The sequence below is a fragment of the Drosophila santomea genome, chromosome 3R, assembly GCF_016746245.2.
Source record: "Drosophila santomea strain STO CAGO 1482 chromosome 3R, Prin_Dsan_1.1, whole genome shotgun sequence".
NCBI lineage: Eukaryota > Metazoa > Arthropoda > Insecta > Diptera > Drosophilidae > Drosophila > Drosophila santomea.
In genome coordinates this window covers 25,908,167-25,927,753 of record NC_053019.2, presented here as the reverse complement: position 1 = coordinate 25,927,753, position 19,587 = coordinate 25,908,167, and the positions used below count along the sequence as shown (strand labels likewise).

General features: G+C 46.0%; 6 protein-coding genes across 7 annotated transcripts; 2 read left to right on the top strand and 4 right to left on the bottom strand.

Annotated features, from left to right (window-relative positions):
- Positions 1 to 37: 37 nt before the first annotated feature.
- Positions 38 to 1,974, bottom strand: LOC120453071. Its single transcript, XM_039637597.2, has 3 exons — positions 1,737 to 1,974; positions 1,494 to 1,674; positions 38 to 1,001 (listed from the first exon to the last, which is right to left on the bottom strand). Exons 1-3 carry the CDS (start codon positions 1,876 to 1,878, stop codon positions 374 to 376), a joined length of 951 nt encoding a protein of 316 aa, XP_039493531.1. The 5' UTR covers positions 1,879 to 1,974; the 3' UTR covers positions 38 to 373.
- A 434-nt stretch (positions 1,975 to 2,408) lies between these two features.
- On the bottom strand, positions 2,409 to 7,709 carry LOC120451548 (protein polybromo-1). The gene is made up of 4 exons (XM_039635335.1): positions 6,663 to 7,709; positions 5,013 to 6,604; positions 3,502 to 4,954; positions 2,409 to 3,442 (listed from the first exon to the last, which is right to left on the bottom strand). Exons 1-4 carry the CDS (start codon positions 7,612 to 7,614, stop codon positions 2,478 to 2,480), a joined length of 4,962 nt encoding a protein of 1,653 aa, XP_039491269.1. The 5' UTR covers positions 7,615 to 7,709; the 3' UTR covers positions 2,409 to 2,477.
- A 162-nt stretch (positions 7,710 to 7,871) lies between these two features.
- LOC120454404 (protein Lilipod) lies at positions 7,872 to 16,351 on the bottom strand. Of its 2 annotated transcripts, XM_039639666.2 has the most exons (9): positions 15,923 to 16,351; positions 11,842 to 11,966; positions 11,596 to 11,735; positions 11,236 to 11,466; positions 11,024 to 11,092; positions 9,420 to 9,922; positions 9,128 to 9,359; positions 8,907 to 9,063; positions 7,872 to 8,003 (listed from the first exon to the last, which is right to left on the bottom strand). In XM_039639666.2, exons 1-9 carry the CDS (start codon positions 15,995 to 15,997, stop codon positions 7,976 to 7,978), a joined length of 1,560 nt encoding a protein of 519 aa, XP_039495600.1. In that variant the 5' UTR covers positions 15,998 to 16,351; the 3' UTR covers positions 7,872 to 7,975. The 2 variants fall into 2 exon arrangements, with proteins under 2 accessions (XP_039495600.1, XP_039495599.1); XM_039639665.2 differs by lacking the exon at positions 7,872 to 8,003 and having other exon boundaries at positions 8,085 to 9,063; positions 15,923 to 16,350.
- On the top strand, positions 10,057 to 11,108 carry LOC120454406 (tetratricopeptide repeat protein 12). Its single transcript, XM_039639667.2, has 3 exons — positions 10,057 to 10,522; positions 10,575 to 10,697; positions 10,763 to 11,108. The coding sequence occupies exons 1-3, from the start codon at positions 10,128 to 10,130 to the stop codon at positions 10,977 to 10,979; spliced, it is 735 nt and encodes a 244-aa protein (XP_039495601.1). The 5' UTR covers positions 10,057 to 10,127; the 3' UTR covers positions 10,980 to 11,108.
- Positions 16,352 to 16,524: 173 nt separating the features above from the next.
- LOC120454407 (complex III assembly factor LYRM7) lies at positions 16,525 to 17,261 on the top strand. The gene is made up of 4 exons (XM_039639668.1): positions 16,525 to 16,623; positions 16,676 to 16,819; positions 16,878 to 16,959; positions 17,023 to 17,261. Exons 1-4 carry the CDS (start codon positions 16,603 to 16,605, stop codon positions 17,187 to 17,189), a joined length of 414 nt encoding a protein of 137 aa, XP_039495602.1. The 5' UTR covers positions 16,525 to 16,602; the 3' UTR covers positions 17,190 to 17,261.
- LOC120454403 (peptidyl-prolyl cis-trans isomerase sig-7) lies at positions 17,201 to 19,379 on the bottom strand. Its single transcript, XM_039639664.2, has 2 exons — positions 17,653 to 19,379; positions 17,201 to 17,585 (listed from the first exon to the last, which is right to left on the bottom strand). The coding sequence occupies exons 1-2, from the start codon at positions 19,290 to 19,292 to the stop codon at positions 17,258 to 17,260; spliced, it is 1,968 nt and encodes a 655-aa protein (XP_039495598.1). The 5' UTR covers positions 19,293 to 19,379; the 3' UTR covers positions 17,201 to 17,257.
- Positions 19,380 to 19,587: the final 208 nt, after the last annotated feature.

Sequence of the window (19,587 nt, the reverse complement as noted above, 5' to 3'; positions counted from 1 at the left end):
CAAAGACTAGGCTGATCAGAACGACATACACAAATACTTACATATAGCATATATACTTGAGCGCTTATGTATACATATATATCTGTGTATATAATGGGGTATATAGGGAACAGAAGCCATGTGTCCAATAAATATCGTAGTTCTGCATTGAGGTTGAGTTACTTAAATAAACTATAAAGCCTGTTTCCGCTTTCGAAGAGCGTGCAAGTTGGCAGATTAGGATCCATGAAACTTCAGTTCTATAAGGTAAATTGTTAAATCCAAAGTCCGCAAATTCGCATCGTTTGGAGGAACCGGAAACAGGGCTGTATGAACCGTTTCTGTTCGTTAATAAATGGCAACGGAGTGTTTTTGATGGGTTGAATCTCACTCCTCACTCCTCCCTCTTCTTCTTCCTCTTGGGCTTATCCTCGCCATCGGAATCCTGGCTGGTGGCACTGGAATCGCTGGCACTGCTGCTGCTCTCCTGCTTGCGCTTCTCGGGCGTTTTCTTGGCCAGCGTCTCGATGTACTGCTTCAGCTTGTCCGGCTGCGGACTGTATGCCCAGTGGATCAGCTGCAGGTGGAGGTCGCTGGGTGCTCCTGTTTCTGCCTCGAACAGCTTGGCCTCCTCGCTCTTGATCTGCTCCAGCAACTTGGACAGCTGGCGATTGCGAACAATGTCCCAGCTGGTCGTGTCATCCGCCTTGGGGAACATGGTGCGCAGATGCTTGTAGTTGCCCTTGGCCTTGGAACCGCCATAGGCTTCCAGGAACTCCGTGGCCAACTGCTCCTGGGGATCGGGCAGCTTGGTGACCACGGCGAGTGGCAGATAAGCACGATTGTCCTTGATGCGGTTCTCCGCCTCGAACTTTTCGAGGAAATCCTCCAGTAGCTGGACTCCCTCCTTGATGGCCGTGATCTTGTCCTCGTTCTTGGTGCCGGACAGGACGCGCTTGGAGCTGCCAATCAATCCCTTGATGGCCAATCTCTGGTAGTCCGGATCTCGTTCCGCCAAAATGCTGCAATACGAGGTGCATATAGAAATAAGTAGTTTTGGATACAGGCAAACTGTGGAATGTGCCCATCTACTCATGGGAATATTAGGGTGGATCAGTTTTAAGGAAAGCTATTACCAGAAAACTTAAAGAATCTACAACAATTTCCAAGCAGCACATATAAAACTATTTTCAGGTTTCCACTTATAGAGATATATATGATGATCTATACATGAGTAAGTGGAATGCTATGTTGCATATACAAAAGTTAAATATCCAACAATATTTAAGCACTACGGATTAATACATCGATCCACCCTAATGTGTATGCATCCAATGCGGAGAGGAGCGAGTGGGAAGAGCGTAGTGGCGCTCTACCAACTTGATGAGACTTCCGAGTTCAAACAAGCTAAACTGTGCCATGACATCATTGGACGACGTCGCTGGTGGCCTGGGCCGAAGGTCTCCGGCGACTCATTAGCATGCCAGCGATGAGGGCCTGGGGAAGTGACTTACCTCAGCGTCGCCTCCGCAGCAGCCTTGTCCTTGAATCCCAGACCCGGCACCGTCTCCACCTTGTCCTCGCTGTCTGTCTTGGCATTCTTGCTGGATGCCCCGCCGCCATTCTCCTCCAGCCACTTCTCAAAGACACCAATGGCCGCATTGATGTTCTTCAGCTTCTCCTCCGCCTTGGTCACTGAAATGGAAGGTTTAGTTTCGGATACAGTGCATCCCTTGTGCAGTAGCAGTAGCACTCACTGGTGAGGACTCTTTTGGCCCGGCCGAGCAAGCCGCGCACGGTCAGCTTGCGATACTGCATGTCGTGGCTCTCCAGCAGCTTGAGCGTCTCCAGCGCCTTCTCCATGTCCTTGAAGCCAAACTTCGAGTCTCCCTCCGCCATGGCTGCTCCTTTGGTTGCTAATACTTGGGTACCTGCTAAAGATCCGGCAAATCGCGTCTGCTTTCTGCCAGCGCCAGATTACGACTGATTTTGCGTAGGGTCTCCAACTCGACGATGGCATATGGCACTTAATTATGGGAAGACGCACAATGAGCGCCACTGAGAGGCAGTGAGCAGCGCTGAGCAGCGGGGCCAATTAGATAAGCACCACAAAATAACTGGGTGACTCTATGTTTGGGAACCGGTTTGTTGTCGTAGCGCCGGAGCAAAACAAAACCCACGAAATAATCGATACTAAGCGTCGCCATGACGTCAGCGCCATGTGAAACTGATAACAAGCAACATTGATCGGGAACTAACACTTTTAAGTACTTAATTATATTGTGCTCTGCATAATAAAACCATAGATTCGATGGTGTAATCGATATAATTGCAAACAAGATCTTATTTGAGATGATATATGTACAAGCACAATGAGAATTTGTTAAAGATTATATATCCATTTCCCTGCCCAATCAACACGAACACTATTATCATATTTTTCTGTTGTATATTAACATGGAACTCAAAAAGCTTTGGGCTTAGCGGATGACGATGGGCTAGTTGCAGCTGCGCCGTATTTGGAGTATATCGTCGACCATGAAGTTGCGCAGGTGGCACAGTGCCTGCACCACATTGCTCTGGTCGCGAAGATTCGGTCCGATCCATTGCTCGGGTAGCGGCGCCTTGGCCACCACTTGAGCGGGAGTGATGTGGTTCAGTGCACGCCGCCAGTTGTTGTTGCAGGTGGCCACGTTCAGATGGCTGCCCGTCTGCAGGCTCTCGATGTACTTGATGTAGGCCTCCGAGTGGATGACGCGAGTGGTGCGCGGCGGCACGGTGACGAACAGCGGCTCTGGTGGCGGTCCCAAGACGATCGTTTGCTGCTGCTGCAGTTGGTGCATGTTCTGCTGCGGATGCTGCTGCTGGAGCTGCACTGCCTCGAGATTGCTTGAAGCGCGCGGCGATTGGGCAAGGCTGGGCGGGATGGGCACCGTAGTGGCCAGTTGCGCATTCTTCTGGCGACGCGGCACAAAGTTCTTGCTGCGGTCTGCCGTCGAAATAGTCTTGCCACACTTGCTGAGATGCACCTCGCGCACGTGCTTGATGAGGCGCAGCACGTTTGGGAATGCCTGAACAGACTTCTTGATCCGCGGGCAGTTGCGCCACAGGCAGACATACTCCGTCTCCACGCCCGCTTGTGGATGGCGCTGGATGTGTCCGGTGCTATCGGACATGCAATGTTCCGTGCAGTCGCCAAGCTCCTCGAACTGAAAGTCGCACTTATCCCACTGGCACTCAAAGGTGACCACCTGTCCAAAGACATCCTGCGACACTTGGGGTGAGGGACTAGCACTGTTCTGAACGTCGTCCAGCTCGCGACGCAGTGCCGCCGTTTCCTCATTCTGTCGGCTAGCCCTATCCTCCCAGCTCTGCTTGACGCTGGACGGGAGATTCTTCCATTCGGTGCCCACCATGCGGGATATGTCTCCAAAGGTTGCGTCCGGGTTGCTCTGGCAAATGCCTGTAAAAGAAAGTTCACATTTTAAAAATTATCTTTGCAAAGATGTTGGGACAGCTTACCTTTCCGAACTTCACTGGAGTACAATATGTAGCCGGTTAGGCATTTCTTGGCCGATTTGGCGGCCTTCACTTTGGAGGTCAGTGGCGTGGAGTTCACTGAAGGAGCCGGCGAGGACATGGCCGCAATGTCTGAGCTCAGCGATGGCGTATCCCCATCCATTGAATCTTCTAGCATGCCTAGTTCATTTAGTTCGCTTTTAACGTCCTTTGTGGGCTTAATGGGAGTCTTAAAGTAAAAGATTTCATCCTCGGTGACGGAAGGACTGTGCTGGAACTTGCGCATGTTGCCCGTAACCAGCTTGCGGAGAGCTTTCTTTAGCTCATCATAGACGGACTCACAAATGTACACATCGCTTTCGGATATCTCCGTGGGTCGGGAGCTGATAAATTCGGAGTACTCCAGGACGGCGCAACGACCGACGATGCCCACCACCGGACTGACCTCCTCGACGGTGCTCATCAGCAGTTCCTGGCGATAGAATTGCTTGCCCAAGCCGGGCGTCGTCTCGCTGGGTGGCAACAGCCATGGACCTTTAAAGTATGATTTTCCATTCTGCTCCCAGATCTGCTGCACCTGTGCCACCGATTGCTTTCCCGTTTGGGTGGCCACGTAAACGAAGTCTCCCGTTTTTATGGCCCCACTGCAAATAGTGTTGTACTGCTGGTAGTAAGTGGTGCCACCCTCAGCATTTGGCGGCGGATCGCAAGACACATTTGGTTTTTCCTTCTCGACCAGCGTCTCTTGGAGCTTCAGCTCCTCCAGTTCTCCTTTGTGCTTTTCCAAGCGTTCCTTAAACACAGACATCACACGCTTCAGCTCCAACGGCTGCTCCCGTGGAACGAACTTCACCGAGCTGCCTTCACGCACCGGCGGCCAATTCTTCAGCTTCTTAAACCAGCGACCCTGGATGTTGTAACGAGACTCGCAGACGTACACATCTTTCTCAGGCAAGTTTTCTGGGCGCATCTTGATGTAATCTTTTATGTTCATTACGTAGCACATGCCCAGCACTTTGTCCATCGAAATGGTCTGGGAAAGACTGCTCTTGAACACTTCCTTTTCGAGGAACTTGCGAGTGGTCACATGGTACGTTTCGTGGGGCCGCACGAAGATCGAAGCCTGCATCAGCTTCTCGTTGGTGGGTGATGTCCAGAGGCGCTCTATGCAGCATATCGAGGGAATCTTGTTTTCCGGCATCTGCACGTATACGTAATCGCCGGGAGAAAACACCTGCTGGTTTATTGTCATGCTTTCGCCCTTGGCCGCGTTAAACTCGTCCTTCTCCTTGTCCTGTTCTTGGTCCTGTTCCTCCTGTTGCATCTTTTGCTGGCGGCACAGCTCCACATCAGCCATAAGGCGTTCTAGGCTAAAGTTTAAAGCGGATGAGCTTAGTGTGTCCTTGCATAACTCGTCTCGCTTGCGGATGAAGTACGTCTGTAACTCGATGGAGTCCTGGAAATGTTTATTTTTAGAATAGTACAAAGTTTCTATTATCGAAATCATTACTCACCTGAAAAATATCCGAATCTGTGCGGGACAACTTTCTTGCACGCTCCAAACAGGCAAAAATATCTTCCTGGTAGACGTCAAGTCGCTTGTAAGCACCTTTGTCCAGCCGTCGCTTCACAAGGTCCAGCGATATGCCGCGCACCTTGGGCCCATCGCCTATCTCATCGTACTCCGGCAGTTCGGCCAGGGAATCCGAGTAGCAACGTCCCTCCTCATCCTGGTGATTGTAAATAGTGGTGAACAGTGTGAGGAACAGCTCCTGAACAGCCAAAGGAACATCCGGAAGAGAATCGCGCTCGGTGCGCAGTTGTTGCTTCAGCTGCAGCGTCAATTGTTGTAGCACGAGTGCATCCTTGTAGATCTGCGAGTCTGGCTCGTTATACTTGCAGGCATTCTCCAGCATAAGCAGAAAATCCGCCGCCAAGTCATCTAACGTCTCATATGCGCCCTGTTTTAGTTTCTGAGCGATTCGGTCCATGTCAATAGGTTCCCTGATAATGTCGTAGTAGTCCGGATACTCGCTCTTCGATGGCAACTTGGTAAATATAAGCGATAGCTGCCTCTTGCCCTTGGGCTCCTGGTACTCCTTTACCGTTTCGTAGAATTGCCACAGCCGCTCCGTAATCAGAGCGGTCTTTAACTTTCTTCCCACCTTGCTGTACTTCTGCTGGGTTTTTTTGCCCTCTGTAAGACCAGGGAATTCCTTAAGCTTCTCGTTCAAAGCTCGCTCCAATATGTTGGCATCCTCGTATATGTTAGAGCCCTCCTCATTATATTGTCGGCAGTTGGAAAACATGAGTCGGTAGTCGGATACCACGTCCTCCACGGCTGCATAGCGATCGGTGCGAATGTTGTGCTCGATTGTGTTCATGTCAATGGGATTTTGAATGATATCGTAGTAGTCCGGATATATCTTGCGAGGCGGCTTCTCCATAAACATTTCAATGGGACGACGATTGCCCAAGGAGTAGTCCACCAGGTACTTCTGTATGCTTAGGATCTTCTTTTTAATAGCCGCGTTGATGGCAATGCGATTGGATTTGGGTGAATTCGAGTTATTTGGTGTATGGGAAGCGTTTGAGTTCGAATTGGAGTTGACGCGGGGTCTGCCTGGCTTGCGCTTCTCTGGCTGCGTGGCAACAGTAAATACCTCGGCGTCCATATCGTCTGCATCCTCGTCATCCAGATCACTGCCTTCCTCCAGAGACTCCTCCACCAGCTTGGCGTTCATTAGCTTTAACATTTTCAAGGCATCTTTGTGCGTGCGATGGGACGTCGGAAACGCCTTTTTAGCGTTGTCCAGCATGAGATATAGATCGGCGGTGAGATCACTAATGTTCGCATAGTCGCCCTTCTTTAGCTTCGTGTGGATTTGGCTCATGGATATGGGTCGTTTAATCAGTTCAAAATATTCGGGATGGAAACGACGAACTGGCAGTTTCCACAGAGAGTTACCCAATGGAGGCCCAGTGACTCCTGGATGTTCCGAAGTTCCTGGTGCGTTGTACAAGTGATCGAACAATGCCCACATGGGCCCCTCGCCCTTTTTGCTCGTCTCCTCATCGTCCGAACTGTCAACCTCTTCTTTTAGGGCTACAAAAAGTATGGGTAATATTAATGAACAAATTTTTTTTTCATTTATAATCCTTACCAGCAATGGCTGCACTGGAGAGACTCTTGATGCGCTTAGCCAGCTTGCCTTTGCCTGTCTCTAGCTCAATACGCCGCTGCGTAAAGATCCGTTTCAGGGCTTTGGCATCCTTGTAGATCTGAGAACCGGGCTCGTTGAACAGACACGCGTTCTTGGTCATTTGTAGCAGATCCCGCTCCATCTCCACCAGCGAGGAATAAGCGTTCATTTGTATTTTGGTCGCAATCAGACGCAGATCAATGGGATGCTCAATGACATCATAGTAGTCTGGATAGATTTTCTTCGAGGGCAGCAGTTGGAACATGCGGTGCATGGATCGGTCGCCTACTGGATCGGTAGCGGTCATAACGGAGGCGAAGAGCTCCTCGTACTGGTTGTACTCGTCATCATTTGCTCCATCGCCACCTGGTTCCGTGCTGCTGGTCATTCGGCGCACCTGCCGCGACATACGTCTGGCACGCGGCTCCTCCTCCGCCAATCCATTGGCCTCCATGATGCGCTGCCTCTGCGACTGAATGTGCTGCCACAGGGAAACGGCGTCCTGGTGCTCGCTACTGCTCGGTGTATAGAAGGCCTTGGCATTGCCAATAAGCAACTCCAGATCGGCCATCAGATCGTCCAAATCGTCGTATGAATCGGTTTTCAGCTTCTGCTGCACCTTGAGCAGATCAATGGGATTGACCACCACGTCATAGTAGGAGGGCTCTTGTCGTCGCTTTGGCACACGGATGAAGGTGTCACACAGCATGGAACCGTCCTCCTTCTTTATGTTCCGTATGGAATCGTACAACTGCTGGCACAGTTCTGTGGGATCGAGGCGGCGCTTTTTTCGCGCCGATTGTGTCGTGGTCTGCTGCACCGGCGACTGCTCCGGCGTCGAGTCGTCCAGCTGCAGCGGGTCCTCGTCCTGCCGGCTGGAGATGCTGCTCGCCCGGCGCTTGCGGCTCAGCATCGTGTTATCCCTGTTCTTATTTCAATTAAAATCTAAAAATCCGACAATAAGACGCCACACAAAATGCCACAAATTCTGGGAATGAGCGAAAAACTAGTGATGAGCGACAGTTCGATAGCACGCAGGCGATATATAGTTCGATAGCCTGACCGTAGCGTGGTGAGTTATCGTAATCGAATTGCGCTGTGGTGAAATTTATTTTAAATTCCTCCTTGTTAACCAAATGAACTCGCGGAATATTATTTTACTTAAGTTCTTTATTTAAACCTATAGCATCATCTATCTTTTATTTAGTCATTGAATCACAGCAATATCGTAGGTAGTTTTCAGTAATCCTGCAGCTCCTCTTCAAATAAGGCATTTAAGCCAATAGGAACAGCGAAGTTAGGCTGAAATAAAAGTTAAACAAAACCATTTTTAATTTATAATTTCAGCATAACGTAAGCGCGTAATTAAAAAGCCATGATATGTCGATTAATTTAGTAAAATGCTTTGTTTATTATATTTTATCACATAAGTTTTAGACGCTTGTTAGTGTGTGATTGTGTGAATATTGGGTTACAGATTTGAGTATGCAGTAAAATGAAATGAATGCGCCACATCTTTGCGCTGCTTAAGGAACATTGTTAAAATCTTATAAAATTAGCTCAAATATACGTAGATAAATAGCGAAAAACATGTATGAAATGGAATTCAACACTTCACTCTGAACGACAAGAAATTAAGTGAAGTACACGAAACTCTAACCTACGTCTACTTCAAACGGTTGACTGCGACTTATGTTGCACTATTACATTTTCTATTTACATGCTAGTTATTGGCGAGATTTCTGCGAATACAATATATCATGGTACACGAGTGCCATAGTTCTCTGTTTGCTGGCACCACAGTGATATGCGGGTCCACTGTGAGGACTCTGTATAAAGTACAACAATTAAGCACAACAGTTAAAATTGCAACATTTAAATATTAGTATCAGTTCTGCACAACTATACGTGATCATATAACATATGTAAAGGTATATTATATAGTTTCAGCTGCCCATTTCCCATGTTTTGCTTATTTCTCAACAGTTCATTTCGTTTGCCTTGCGACTAGCGGTGGTATTGCGACTGCTCTTACGACTAAGGTTACGATACTTGGTATAGAAACTAGTTAGGCTCTTTAGCGGCGACTCGACAAGGCGCCTCACCGCGTCTCGGTGTATACAAAACGCATTGTCGTGTCGCTTGCGCCAATATCAGTTGATGAAGCTCATGTAGTTAGTAAAGAGCACATAGTTCTCCACTAACCGGGCTCTCAGCTCCCGGCGCACCGTGGCCGTGAACTTGTTGGCCAGGCACAGGGCAGTGGTGGTGCCAAAAACCAGATTGTAAAGCAGTACAATCTGGAAGTTTCCCAACCACTCGATCGCCCCAAAGTCGCCCAGCAGGTCAAAGTTTGTGATGCCTGCAAGGGATTAAAATAGTCGGTTAAACATTGTATAATTCTTTAGTAATTTGCCACTGCTTACCTATGATCCTGCTGAGAAGCGGCAACGCCGAAGACAAAACCAGCATGAAGCCACAGTTCAGCATTAGCTGTGGCAGCGAAGTCTGGCGCCGCTTGGGACAAACGTTGCGCATGAAGGGCATGCTGTAGAAGCCCACCACCGAAGTGGCGCCCAGATAGAAGATGAGACACACCTCCAGGCCGGCGCCAAAGGGACCCAGCTTCGAGAGCGATGAGATGCCCAGGGTGAATTGCTAAATAAAGTAAACAAACTCAATAAGCTTTCGTCATACACTGACTGCAGTCAGACCTACCCTTGTGCTTAGTGGCAGCGCCTTAATGCCAATCAGGAGCTCTAGTGTATTCTGCACAACCAGCAGAATGGTGACACCTGTGCAAAAGAGCAGCAGCAGCATGGCCAGCGGGTAGACGAATGTGCGTTGGAAGGTGCTCGATTTGCGCAGCTTGTCTAGTTCCTTGCGCTCGGAGTCCAGTTCTCTCAGTCTATCGTTGAGCTCGCCCACGTCGCTGGCCATCGCCTTGCGCTGGTATAGATGAGGCTGCGAGTGCTGCAGCAGTGGCTGGGGATAGAAGGTGCGTCCACGTCCCAGTCCAAGCCCATTGCCAAGACGACCTCCATTGGCGGCATCCGAGATGCTAACGTTGTGAAGTTCGATGTGCGCTAGCTTCCGCTTCACGCTCGCCTCCTCCATGTAGAAGGCGCTAAACTCCTCGTTGACGTCGCGCAGCAGCATGGGTCGCACCAGCACCTGGTTAACAACGCCAAAGAGGCGCACAAAGCCGTACGGGGTGCAAACTGTAAGAAAAGCAATCGGTTGTCCTGGTTACTACACTTGAACATGTTTTAACATTAAAATAGAATTTCTAGAACTTATTTCTCGTTGTGTACGAAACGTAAACAAAGGTTTCTATGACATCTCACTCAACTTGGAAGTCATTCTGTTCTGTGCAGTCGAACCAGTCGGTATCTAAACTAAATTTATATTCTTTACATCTTTAAAATGGCAAGCGAAGAGGGTAACGACGATGCCCAACTAAAGGCAACTTTAATGAACTGCAATTTGAACCCCAATGACGCGGATGACTTTGCTGAGTTCGAGGCAACTCTTGCGAAGATCGATAGTATACTGCAGAGCAAGGGACCCTGTGAAGATGATTCAAAGGCAGGTGGCGATGCCAAGGAAAAGATCAACTTTGACAAGCTGGACGTGGACAATGTGCGTCTTAAAGTGAAAGAAAATCGCACAGTGATCAACAAGAAGTCCATGGATGAAGAGGATGTGAAGGAGGCCAAGGAGATGAACCAGCAGAGTTTCATGCAGCAGGTGGAGAAAGATGCCAATGATCGTGCAGAGGCACGTGCCAAAGCCGAATACGAGGCAGAACTTCAGAGAAGGTATGCTTATAATCTTCCTAAAATTATTATATGCATAGGATTTATTTTGTAGTCAGGGAAACGAAGCATTTCGCAGCCAAAAGTACGAGAAGGCAATTCTACATTACGACAAGGCTATCCTCAAAATCAAGGACAGCGCTATTACATATTGCAATCGCGCCTTGTGCTATATCAAGTGGGTTACATTCTTTAAGTTCTATGAACTATCCTAACGATCCTTATTCATATTCAACCTTCCAGGCTACAGAGCTACAAGCGCGCCCTCAAGGATTGCCAGTTTGTGCTGGAGAAGCTACAGGAGACACATCTCCGCGCCTGGCTCTACCAGGCCCATGCCTACAAGGGCTTGAAACAAGACGACAAGTTCGAGGAAAGCGTGGCCAAGGCACGTGAACACAATCCCAAGCAAGTGGCCTACATCGACAAGTACATTAAGCAACTGGAAGCCGAGGTTTAAAGCACTAGAATTATAACTTATTTATTTTTGCATTATATACTCACTCAGCATAAGCATGACGCCCAAAAAAGAGACACACGAATAAAGAAACGGCAGGTGAACACTGCCCAAATCTGTGAAGCATGAAAAGCGGAAATTAGAAATGCATTGTGCACCAGAACCGATCCCATTTTGGGGATGGGCTTGTCAGGGGCGCAGAAAGACAATTGACATTGGAATTGATCTCTTCCGCATCCGTGCATTAGCATATACTCACTTAGAAACCAAAAGAATTGAAACTTTTCAATGCCAAAGACTGCGCTTAGGACGGCAGTTAGTACCAGGACAATAACGGCCATCAGCATGAATACTGTGAAGGTTTCGTAGACTCGCGGCAGTATGCCCTTCTTGTGACCCACGAATCCGGTGGATTCCGAGAACAAATAGACGAATGGCAGGAAGATGAACAGTGACAGATTGGAGAACAGAAACACATGGTTCCACAGGCCTGTAAAGAGGAAATTACATCGGTTAGATTGTGTTCCTTAGTAGAAAATGTAGTGTGCAGGGTAAAGCCACCAATAGTAATAAAAAATATTGATTATATAGCTTGTTGTTCCCTTTGCACAGTACTTACCCTGTATGAGTGAGCTATTGAGCCACTTTACATAGTAGCTGTTGGGATACAGGAGCAGCACCTCGTTGCTGGCTATGGAAACGGGCAGCAGCATGGCTGCCCCTTCGGCAACGGCCAATGTGAATGTGCACAGCCAGAAGCTATGGGGTTGGGTGGAAAAGGCAAAGAAAACCATTCATTATTGCGAGTGCAAGGCAAGTGACGCGGCAATTAGCGGCGCAGGTTGTTGACCACTGGATGCCTCACCTTATGCGATAGACCAGCACCTCGTCCTCGTCATTCGAATAGAGATCGTCACGGTCGCGCCGCCTAAAACGTGAGACGACCACATAAGAGCTGAAGTACAGCAAGATGATCAGTAGCAGGAATATCTGAAAATAGCAAGTTAGTAAGCTCTTAGTTTAATAAGCTGAGTAGTATTTTAGTTATAGAGCAACACCTGCATGGTAACGTTACCCTCGGGAAATTCCCATTTGCCTGCTTTACTTAAACTAGACAATCTAATTTATTTTACTTTAGAACCTGCAACATTTCGATCGCCCTCCTGATATTGGATAATTACGTAAAGCGCAGAGTAAATTTAGACTCGATGGCATTTGTTGTATTATTTCATTGTGGGTTTCATAGCACATTTCCCCACGTATTCTTGTGTTTAAACAAATGTCAAAAAGTAAACACATCACCTACGCATCTCCTTTGTTTTGTTTTTATAAATATTTGTCATTACCGCCAACTGTGTGCACATTAGCCAGAAACATTCTGGGATCAGTTAATTTGGGAAATCCGCATTAATCTAGCTTAGTGACTATATTACTTGTTGATACTGATAAGTGTACATGATTCAATTTAGTGTCAAAGTCTGGGATTTTTTCAGTCCCAGGGTCTTATCGTCAAAAACATTGCTAGAGTGATTTTAAGAATTGTTTGTAGACTTGTTCTTAATTTCCGGTTAAATTAATACTTCAAATAATGTGTGTATATACAACTGGTACTCAGGTTTCCCTGACTTGCAACCCTATATCACCATAAACCACTTGGCCAATCGATGAATAATTATGACCGCCAATTAGGCCCATAAAGCTACTTTCGTATACGTTCAAAGGTCAGAAAAGAAAGCTTATCAGTGGCCAACGACAAAACCCGAAACATTTGATAAGAGCTAGACCGATAGCGGTCATCTAAAACCCATTGAATGTCAGCAGCGTTTGATTATCCCTACTATTGATTATTAAATCCGAGTAGGTTTGAAATCTGAATCTTCATCAGCGATTTGAAAACATTGGACCCACCATTCGCTGGGTAAATATTTTTGGCACCACAAAATAGATGCCAATCACATGGCACACGTCATATTTTCGCTTTATTTGTGTATGCGAAAAGCGAAAACAAAACAAAACGTGAATGGATACAAAAACTGAAGAGCCTAGGCGCACAAATAAATCATTAAGTGAAGATACTTTTCATGTTCTAGCTAGCTGGCAAAAAAAAAAAACTAAAAAAAAAATAGCAGAGAGAGCTAAAAACAATTAATTTATACTCACGTCCCTGCTTTGTTTTGCTATTCTTTGTTTGTTATTCGAGATATTTTCATTGGTATCTGTGAGATACTCCTAAGCGATACACTCGCACAAGGCGAGTTTTAATGAACTTTTAACTTCTTTTTGCGTGCATTTGAACATATCAATTAAATCAAATTTATTTCAATTGCTCGCAGCATTTCGCCTTTTTTGGTTCGAATCTTTCATCTGGCCATTGGAAATGACCTTCTTTTCAGTCAATATTGGAACAGTTTTCTCTGGCAGTCAACAAAAAATATGGTCAAATATTAAAAATTAAATATAGAGACGTAAATTGCTTGCTATCAACAGTGTGCGTCGCTTTATTTATAGAACCCAAGTGTAGATCATGAAAAAATGTAGATACACTGAATAGCAAAACTATAAGGAAGTATAATTAAATATACATATGTATATATAAAAGTAAACATTTTGGGCATCTTGATATCGTAGTGTACAAATACTAAAATGATAAAAATACTTAAATATATCACATTAATAGGACTCAGTCCAGCTTGTGCAGTTATGAAACGCAGCTTATTTTCTAGACTGTGACGTGTTAAACTTGAAACACATAGACAACGAATACCAATTGATATGAGAATCGTATAATATGTACGCCAAGCATTCCTGAATGAGCACAATAGAGCCAGCGATCTTCAAGCTTAGTTTAGTGCCTGTGAGCCGGGAAAACGTGCAACTGCGGTGTGCAGCGCCATGTGGCATTTGTCACGCTCCAAGCGATTTGGAGTTGGCCAAACTAAACGATCTGTGCCTCGGAATTAGCTGCACTTGAATCGTAGGCGAACGGCGAGTCAATGACTTGACATGAACTCGTGGGGGAACACAACACGCCCATTAAAATGTGAACGACGACTTGGCTAAAAATAGCAGCTACGCCCAAAATGCAGCCAGAAGCCAGCGAAAACGGCGACACTGTGGCCAAAAGGAGGAGGGAGGATCGCCAGTCGGACGGGTTTTGGCTTGATTTGTAGACAACTTTGCCGGTGAATGGGCTGCGAAATATTTATACATTTTCTATACCCAATAGTTGTAGCGAACAGGGGTATATTGTGCCCATATGTATGTGCTGGTCCAAATTTAATGATACCTCTTGACTCGAACTAAGGTTTCATTTACTCAAGTTTCTTCATCAGACTTTTCCATTACTTTTTCTACATTACTTTGGAAATGACTAAGAACATGCATATGTAAGTGTGGTGTTACACAATACGTTTCTCTTTCCCCAGAATTTCTTGCTACTTCACTTGCCATTAGTGTTTTGAGCTTGGGTTTGGCTTTAGGTTCCTGAATTATTTATGAGAGCTTTGGCATGTTTGCATTTCAATATTGCCTGGAGTCCCACACATCACGTATGCGGTGGGTTGACCCACATTCTGTGACGAATTATTCAATTTTCGGCAATCCAATGCAGCCAGAACCGCTGACAAAAACCGGTTTCCATTTCCTGGACCAGCCAGAACCAGAACCTGATCCACAGTTCCACAGAACCCCATCCTCAATGAAAGAAATGTGCTGGCATAAAAAGCAACCTACACGTGTATTGTATCTATGCAAGTCTATTGCAGCCCTTTCAAATGTGTTCATTTAACGCCTCGTCTGCGTCTGCCATTGTTTAAACAAATTCAACAGCTGGTCACGACTGCAGACACTTTCAGTATCCCAGACGGTAGCAAATCGTGACCACTAGCCGTGCACTTGAAATCTGGCCTGCAAGTGTGAGTGTGGGCCATTTAAATAAATTTTCACAAAAGGAAATTAATGCCTTGCGCAATATAATAAACATGTGTATTTATACAGTTCAGTTTGTTGTTTACATAAATCACTGGTTTCTGTTATTACACGCCCAAAAATTTCTATAAATAGTAGCTCGGCTCGAGTGAAACACTTTCACTTGTTGCTTTTGCTTTAGCTGCCTTTCTTTGTTTTTGCCTCAAATGTTTAATTTCGATTTGAATTGCAAGTTCTGCCAGCTGAACTTATGTACTGTATTGGTATTATCGGTTGCTTGGACTACTAGTTACCTTCCAATTTTCAAATAGCAAATAAATATCTAATTATTACCAATAAGCTAATAGGGTTTATGAATGCCCTAGAACCAATAAACTTAAGTGCTACATCTAGTGTAAACAATCAAAATAATAAAATCAAATTTTATTGAATCAAATTAGCAACATGAGGAATATGATTAGGCGAAATAAGTTTGGTCTTATATATTTCATATATTTTTAGCAAGTATCTCGCCGTCGAATCTTCGATTATGTTTACACCTTTTGATTAACAACAGGTGTCCGTCCGTGTGGGCTGCTTTTCGTGTGTGTCTGCGTGATAATTTTTGCAGCCCAAATAGAAAGTGCAAGAAGAGAGTGGCTGCTATCGCTATCGCCGCCACTTCCTCCCCCGATTGTACATACATACAAAGGCCAAACGCAGGCGCCGAATGTGCTGACTAGTGTAGTCCGAAACCGATAACAGAACCATAAACAAATAAATTTCGGTGGACGGCGGACGTCCACCAACTGATTTCTCTGTTTATCAAACGGCAAGGCTAAGTGTGTGTAATTTCAGAAGTCGCACGCATTTTACACCCCGCCACATGTACAGTTAGAACTACAACAACAGCAACAACGATCGTAATAACAAAAGGGACAGCTGCGCCCCGAATCGTTGTTGTTGTTGTTGTTGCTTTTGCGTAGTGGGGTGGGAAGTTGGGTGGAAAGGGGATGACGGTAATGAAGAAAAACACTTACAATGTGCTCGCGTACTGTATTGTGGAACAATTGCAGCTTCAGATCCGTGATCTCCTCCTCCTCCTCCTCGTCCATGCCCACGAAAAATGTGGACAATTTATCGCTGGTAGCCAGTTTTTCGATTTTTTTTCCTAGATCACGCCTCACTTAAAAATGTAGCATATAGATTTGACAGTCGACAGAGTCCGCGAAATTCCTATAGGCAACAGTCCTTCTTCGCAAGACGTTCCAAGGGGGCTAATTTTCTGAATTAAAATCTTTGTGGCGCCTCACTGCCCGATTTCGCACGGTAATTGTGATTAATTTAGTTAACTTTTTGATGCCGCATTGCGTTTCGCCCCGTTTTGCGCTGGTCACTACTTTTCTACAAACATTCGCGCCGATTTGCGACCGAAACGTTAAAAGATTTCTATAGACTGGCGTCAGAGTGACCGCATCTGCTAGTGGTGGGCAATCGACGATAGGTCGATGGCTTTTGATGTAAAAAAATATAAAATGTTAAACGCAAACATAAATAATTAAATCTCTTCTTTGGACTTTAATTTTGAATCTATTAATTATTTGTAATCTACAAAAATAAAATAGCAATTTAATAATATCGTCAAGAAAACGGCCGCCCTAAAACTATCAATAGGTTAGATAATCTGGTAACGCTTTCCGTCAGCTGTTACCATACAAAAATGTCCAATTTGCGGCGCCAGGTAAATTAACTAAAAAATCGTAAATATTCTGTTAATATCGCTTGTATTTCAGGTCCTCAGTGCTTTTAAGAAGCTCCATCGTACACGACAATACGTGTTCCAGGGAGATGCTAATGCTCTGGTGGCAGGACGACTAAAAATCAACGAATCTTTCCTGCAGAATCGCAATGAAAGCAGCGAGGATGAGATTCAAAAGGTTTTAACAACTTTTTGTAAATGCTTGGCAAGTTTTTTACGATTTTCTGTAATTACAGATGATCAAGCTGGCACAGGATGTGGATCTAGAACTGCGCACAAATGTCATCCAAGCCCAGAAAAAGGAGGAAGGTGTTTATGGTCAGTGGGAGATGACGATTACATAAAAGAGCGCTCAAAACGCAAATTTGACTATATTTACAGAACTGAGGATCACGCCAGAGACAACGCGACTCGACAATGTGGTCTTCAATCCTGATGCGATCATCGAAAAACCGCGCAGGCAACGCGGCGCCAAAAACACTGAAGGTTGCTGCGGTGGCGCTGCGATGGCGGCCCTCGAAGCCGAGGTCCAGGATCGCAACAAATAGAACTATGTATATTCAATATTTAGCTGTAGTCAAGATGGTTTTGTTCTAATTAATTATGACGTTTTTCTTTAATTTCTATGATGTTTCTTCTTCGGTTTGTGACTACTCTTAGACTTGGACTTCTTCTGCTTGGATTTTGTACTCTTTTTACGCTTGTTGCGTTCGTCCGACGATGAGGAGCTGCTAGAGCTATCCTCGGAACTATCTGAAGATGTGGAGTCACTCTCGGATTCCGAAGAACTTTCACTCGAATCTGAACTACTGCTAGCTGCTCGTTTTGATTTCTTGGTTCGCTTCTTGCTCTTCTCCACTGAAAGTTTTCGTTTCTGCTCAGGACTCTTGTTCCGGCTTGAGTGAGTATCCACTCTACGGCTTTCCCGGTCCCTGGAGTGTTGTCTGTAATAAGATAGATTTATAAATTTTTTTTATACAACCAGATGCTTAACAGCTTTAAAACACATACCTTCGCTCTGGCGATCTTTTTCGATTCCTGAAGGTTTCTCTATACGAACCACCACCGTCTTCGATACGTCTTCTATCTTGAGGGGAATTGAATCGCTTGCTTTCATTGCGATCTCTGTTTTGAGGTGGTCTTTTATCGGTCTGATCTCTAGATCTAGAACGCCTTCTTTCGTTTTGTTCCCTTGCCCTAGGGCCTCTTCTTTCCTTTCTATCTCTTGACCTAGAACGTCCTCTTTCTAATTGGTCTCTAGGCCTAGAACGCCTTCTCTCTTCTCGATCCCTTGACCTAGAATGCCTTCTGTGTGTTGTATCGCGAGACCTTGATGATCTCTCGTTGCGATTCCTTTCCCGATCCGAGTACTCCCTGACTGAACCATTTTGCCAATTTCTAGATCTAACGCGATTTTGTTCTTGTTTTTCCCTCGATCTGGTGCGTCCTCGCACATTCTTTCGATCGTCTCGCTCGCTTTGCTCCTGGTGACGCTGTTCCCTTGCTTTCCTTCGCTCTGCAGAACTCATCCTGTGTCGAGGATCCTCAGTCCTCTTGTCCTCTTTATGGTCTTCCTTTCTGGACCGTCCAATGTGGGGTTTCCTGCGATCTTTGTTGTCTCGCAAATTGTCAAAGTCCAGTTTGCCATAGTCGCCCACCATACCACGTCCTTTGCCCCGCCAGGTTACTTTGGACACGGACTGGGAGAAGTCCACGTGGATGCGTCTATCGTCGATTAGCACGTTATCCATTTTGAAATAGGCGGCCTCACAAGATTTTTGTTCCTCGAACTCCACAAAAGCATATTGAAGAGAATCTCCTGTTTTGCGGTCGCGAATCACCTCGCATCCTTTAAGCACGCCGAAGCTACTAAAAATGATCTCCAGATCATCGTCGGTTGTAACAGGATTGAGTTTGCACACGAACAAAACATTTTCTGGCGGAGCCATGTCTGCATCAGGTAGATCACCGACAATCTCAAGGATTGTGGCTCGAGCTTTGGCCTCTCGTTCCGCCAGCATCTCCTGCAGCTCCTCCGCGGTCATGCCATCCGTGTCATCGATATCCTCGTCGGCAGCGATGCGTCCGTTTATCAGGCGCTCCGCACTGGGCGAAGGCGAGCGACTAGGAGCTTGAAGGCCTCGGGGATTGGGAAACGGATCCTCCAGCACAACAGTGTGCGTGATGCGAATATCCTGGTAAGGACGGAAGCTGTCGTCCACAATGGCGTCGTTTAGCTTGCGCAGCACCTCGTGACCTTCCACCACTTCACCGATAACGCAGTGGTTGCCGTCCAGCGATGTTAGATTCTCACCCAGCGTGAGGAAGAACTGAGATCCCACCAGATTCTTGCCTGCACTGACCAGCGACAACATTCCGGCACTGGAGTGGTTAATCTTGGGCAGGAACTCCGCCTCGCAAAAACGCTTTTGCGGTCCCTCCACCACGCCCCAAATGGAGGAACCGCCGTCTCCAGCTCCACTAGGATCGCCGGTTTGGGCAATGAATCCCTGCTGCACCGTGTGAAAAAGATTGAAGTTGTAGTACTTCAGCTTGCACAACTTTAGAAAGTTTAGGCAGGCGATTGGGCGCTCGCTGATGAACAAGTCGACGGTCAGATCACCCATCGTGGTTTCTATGACCACCGACATAATGCGAATTCGCAGATACCGGCAAAACTCAAGGGATAAACAAGCACAATACGAAATGAATGGGCTTTAGAGATGGCACCAATGCGATTACTAGAGATGAGAAGAATTACACCATGTATCGGAAAAACATATACTTTATGTTATATTAAATAATATATATTCTGAGCTACCGACAATAAGAATAAAAACAATAAAGAAAATATATATTGGAAAAATGAAGTGCATACTCGGGAATATTAACATACGAAATTTGATAGTTCATTCGATATTTGAACACCGATTCAATATTTTTGAA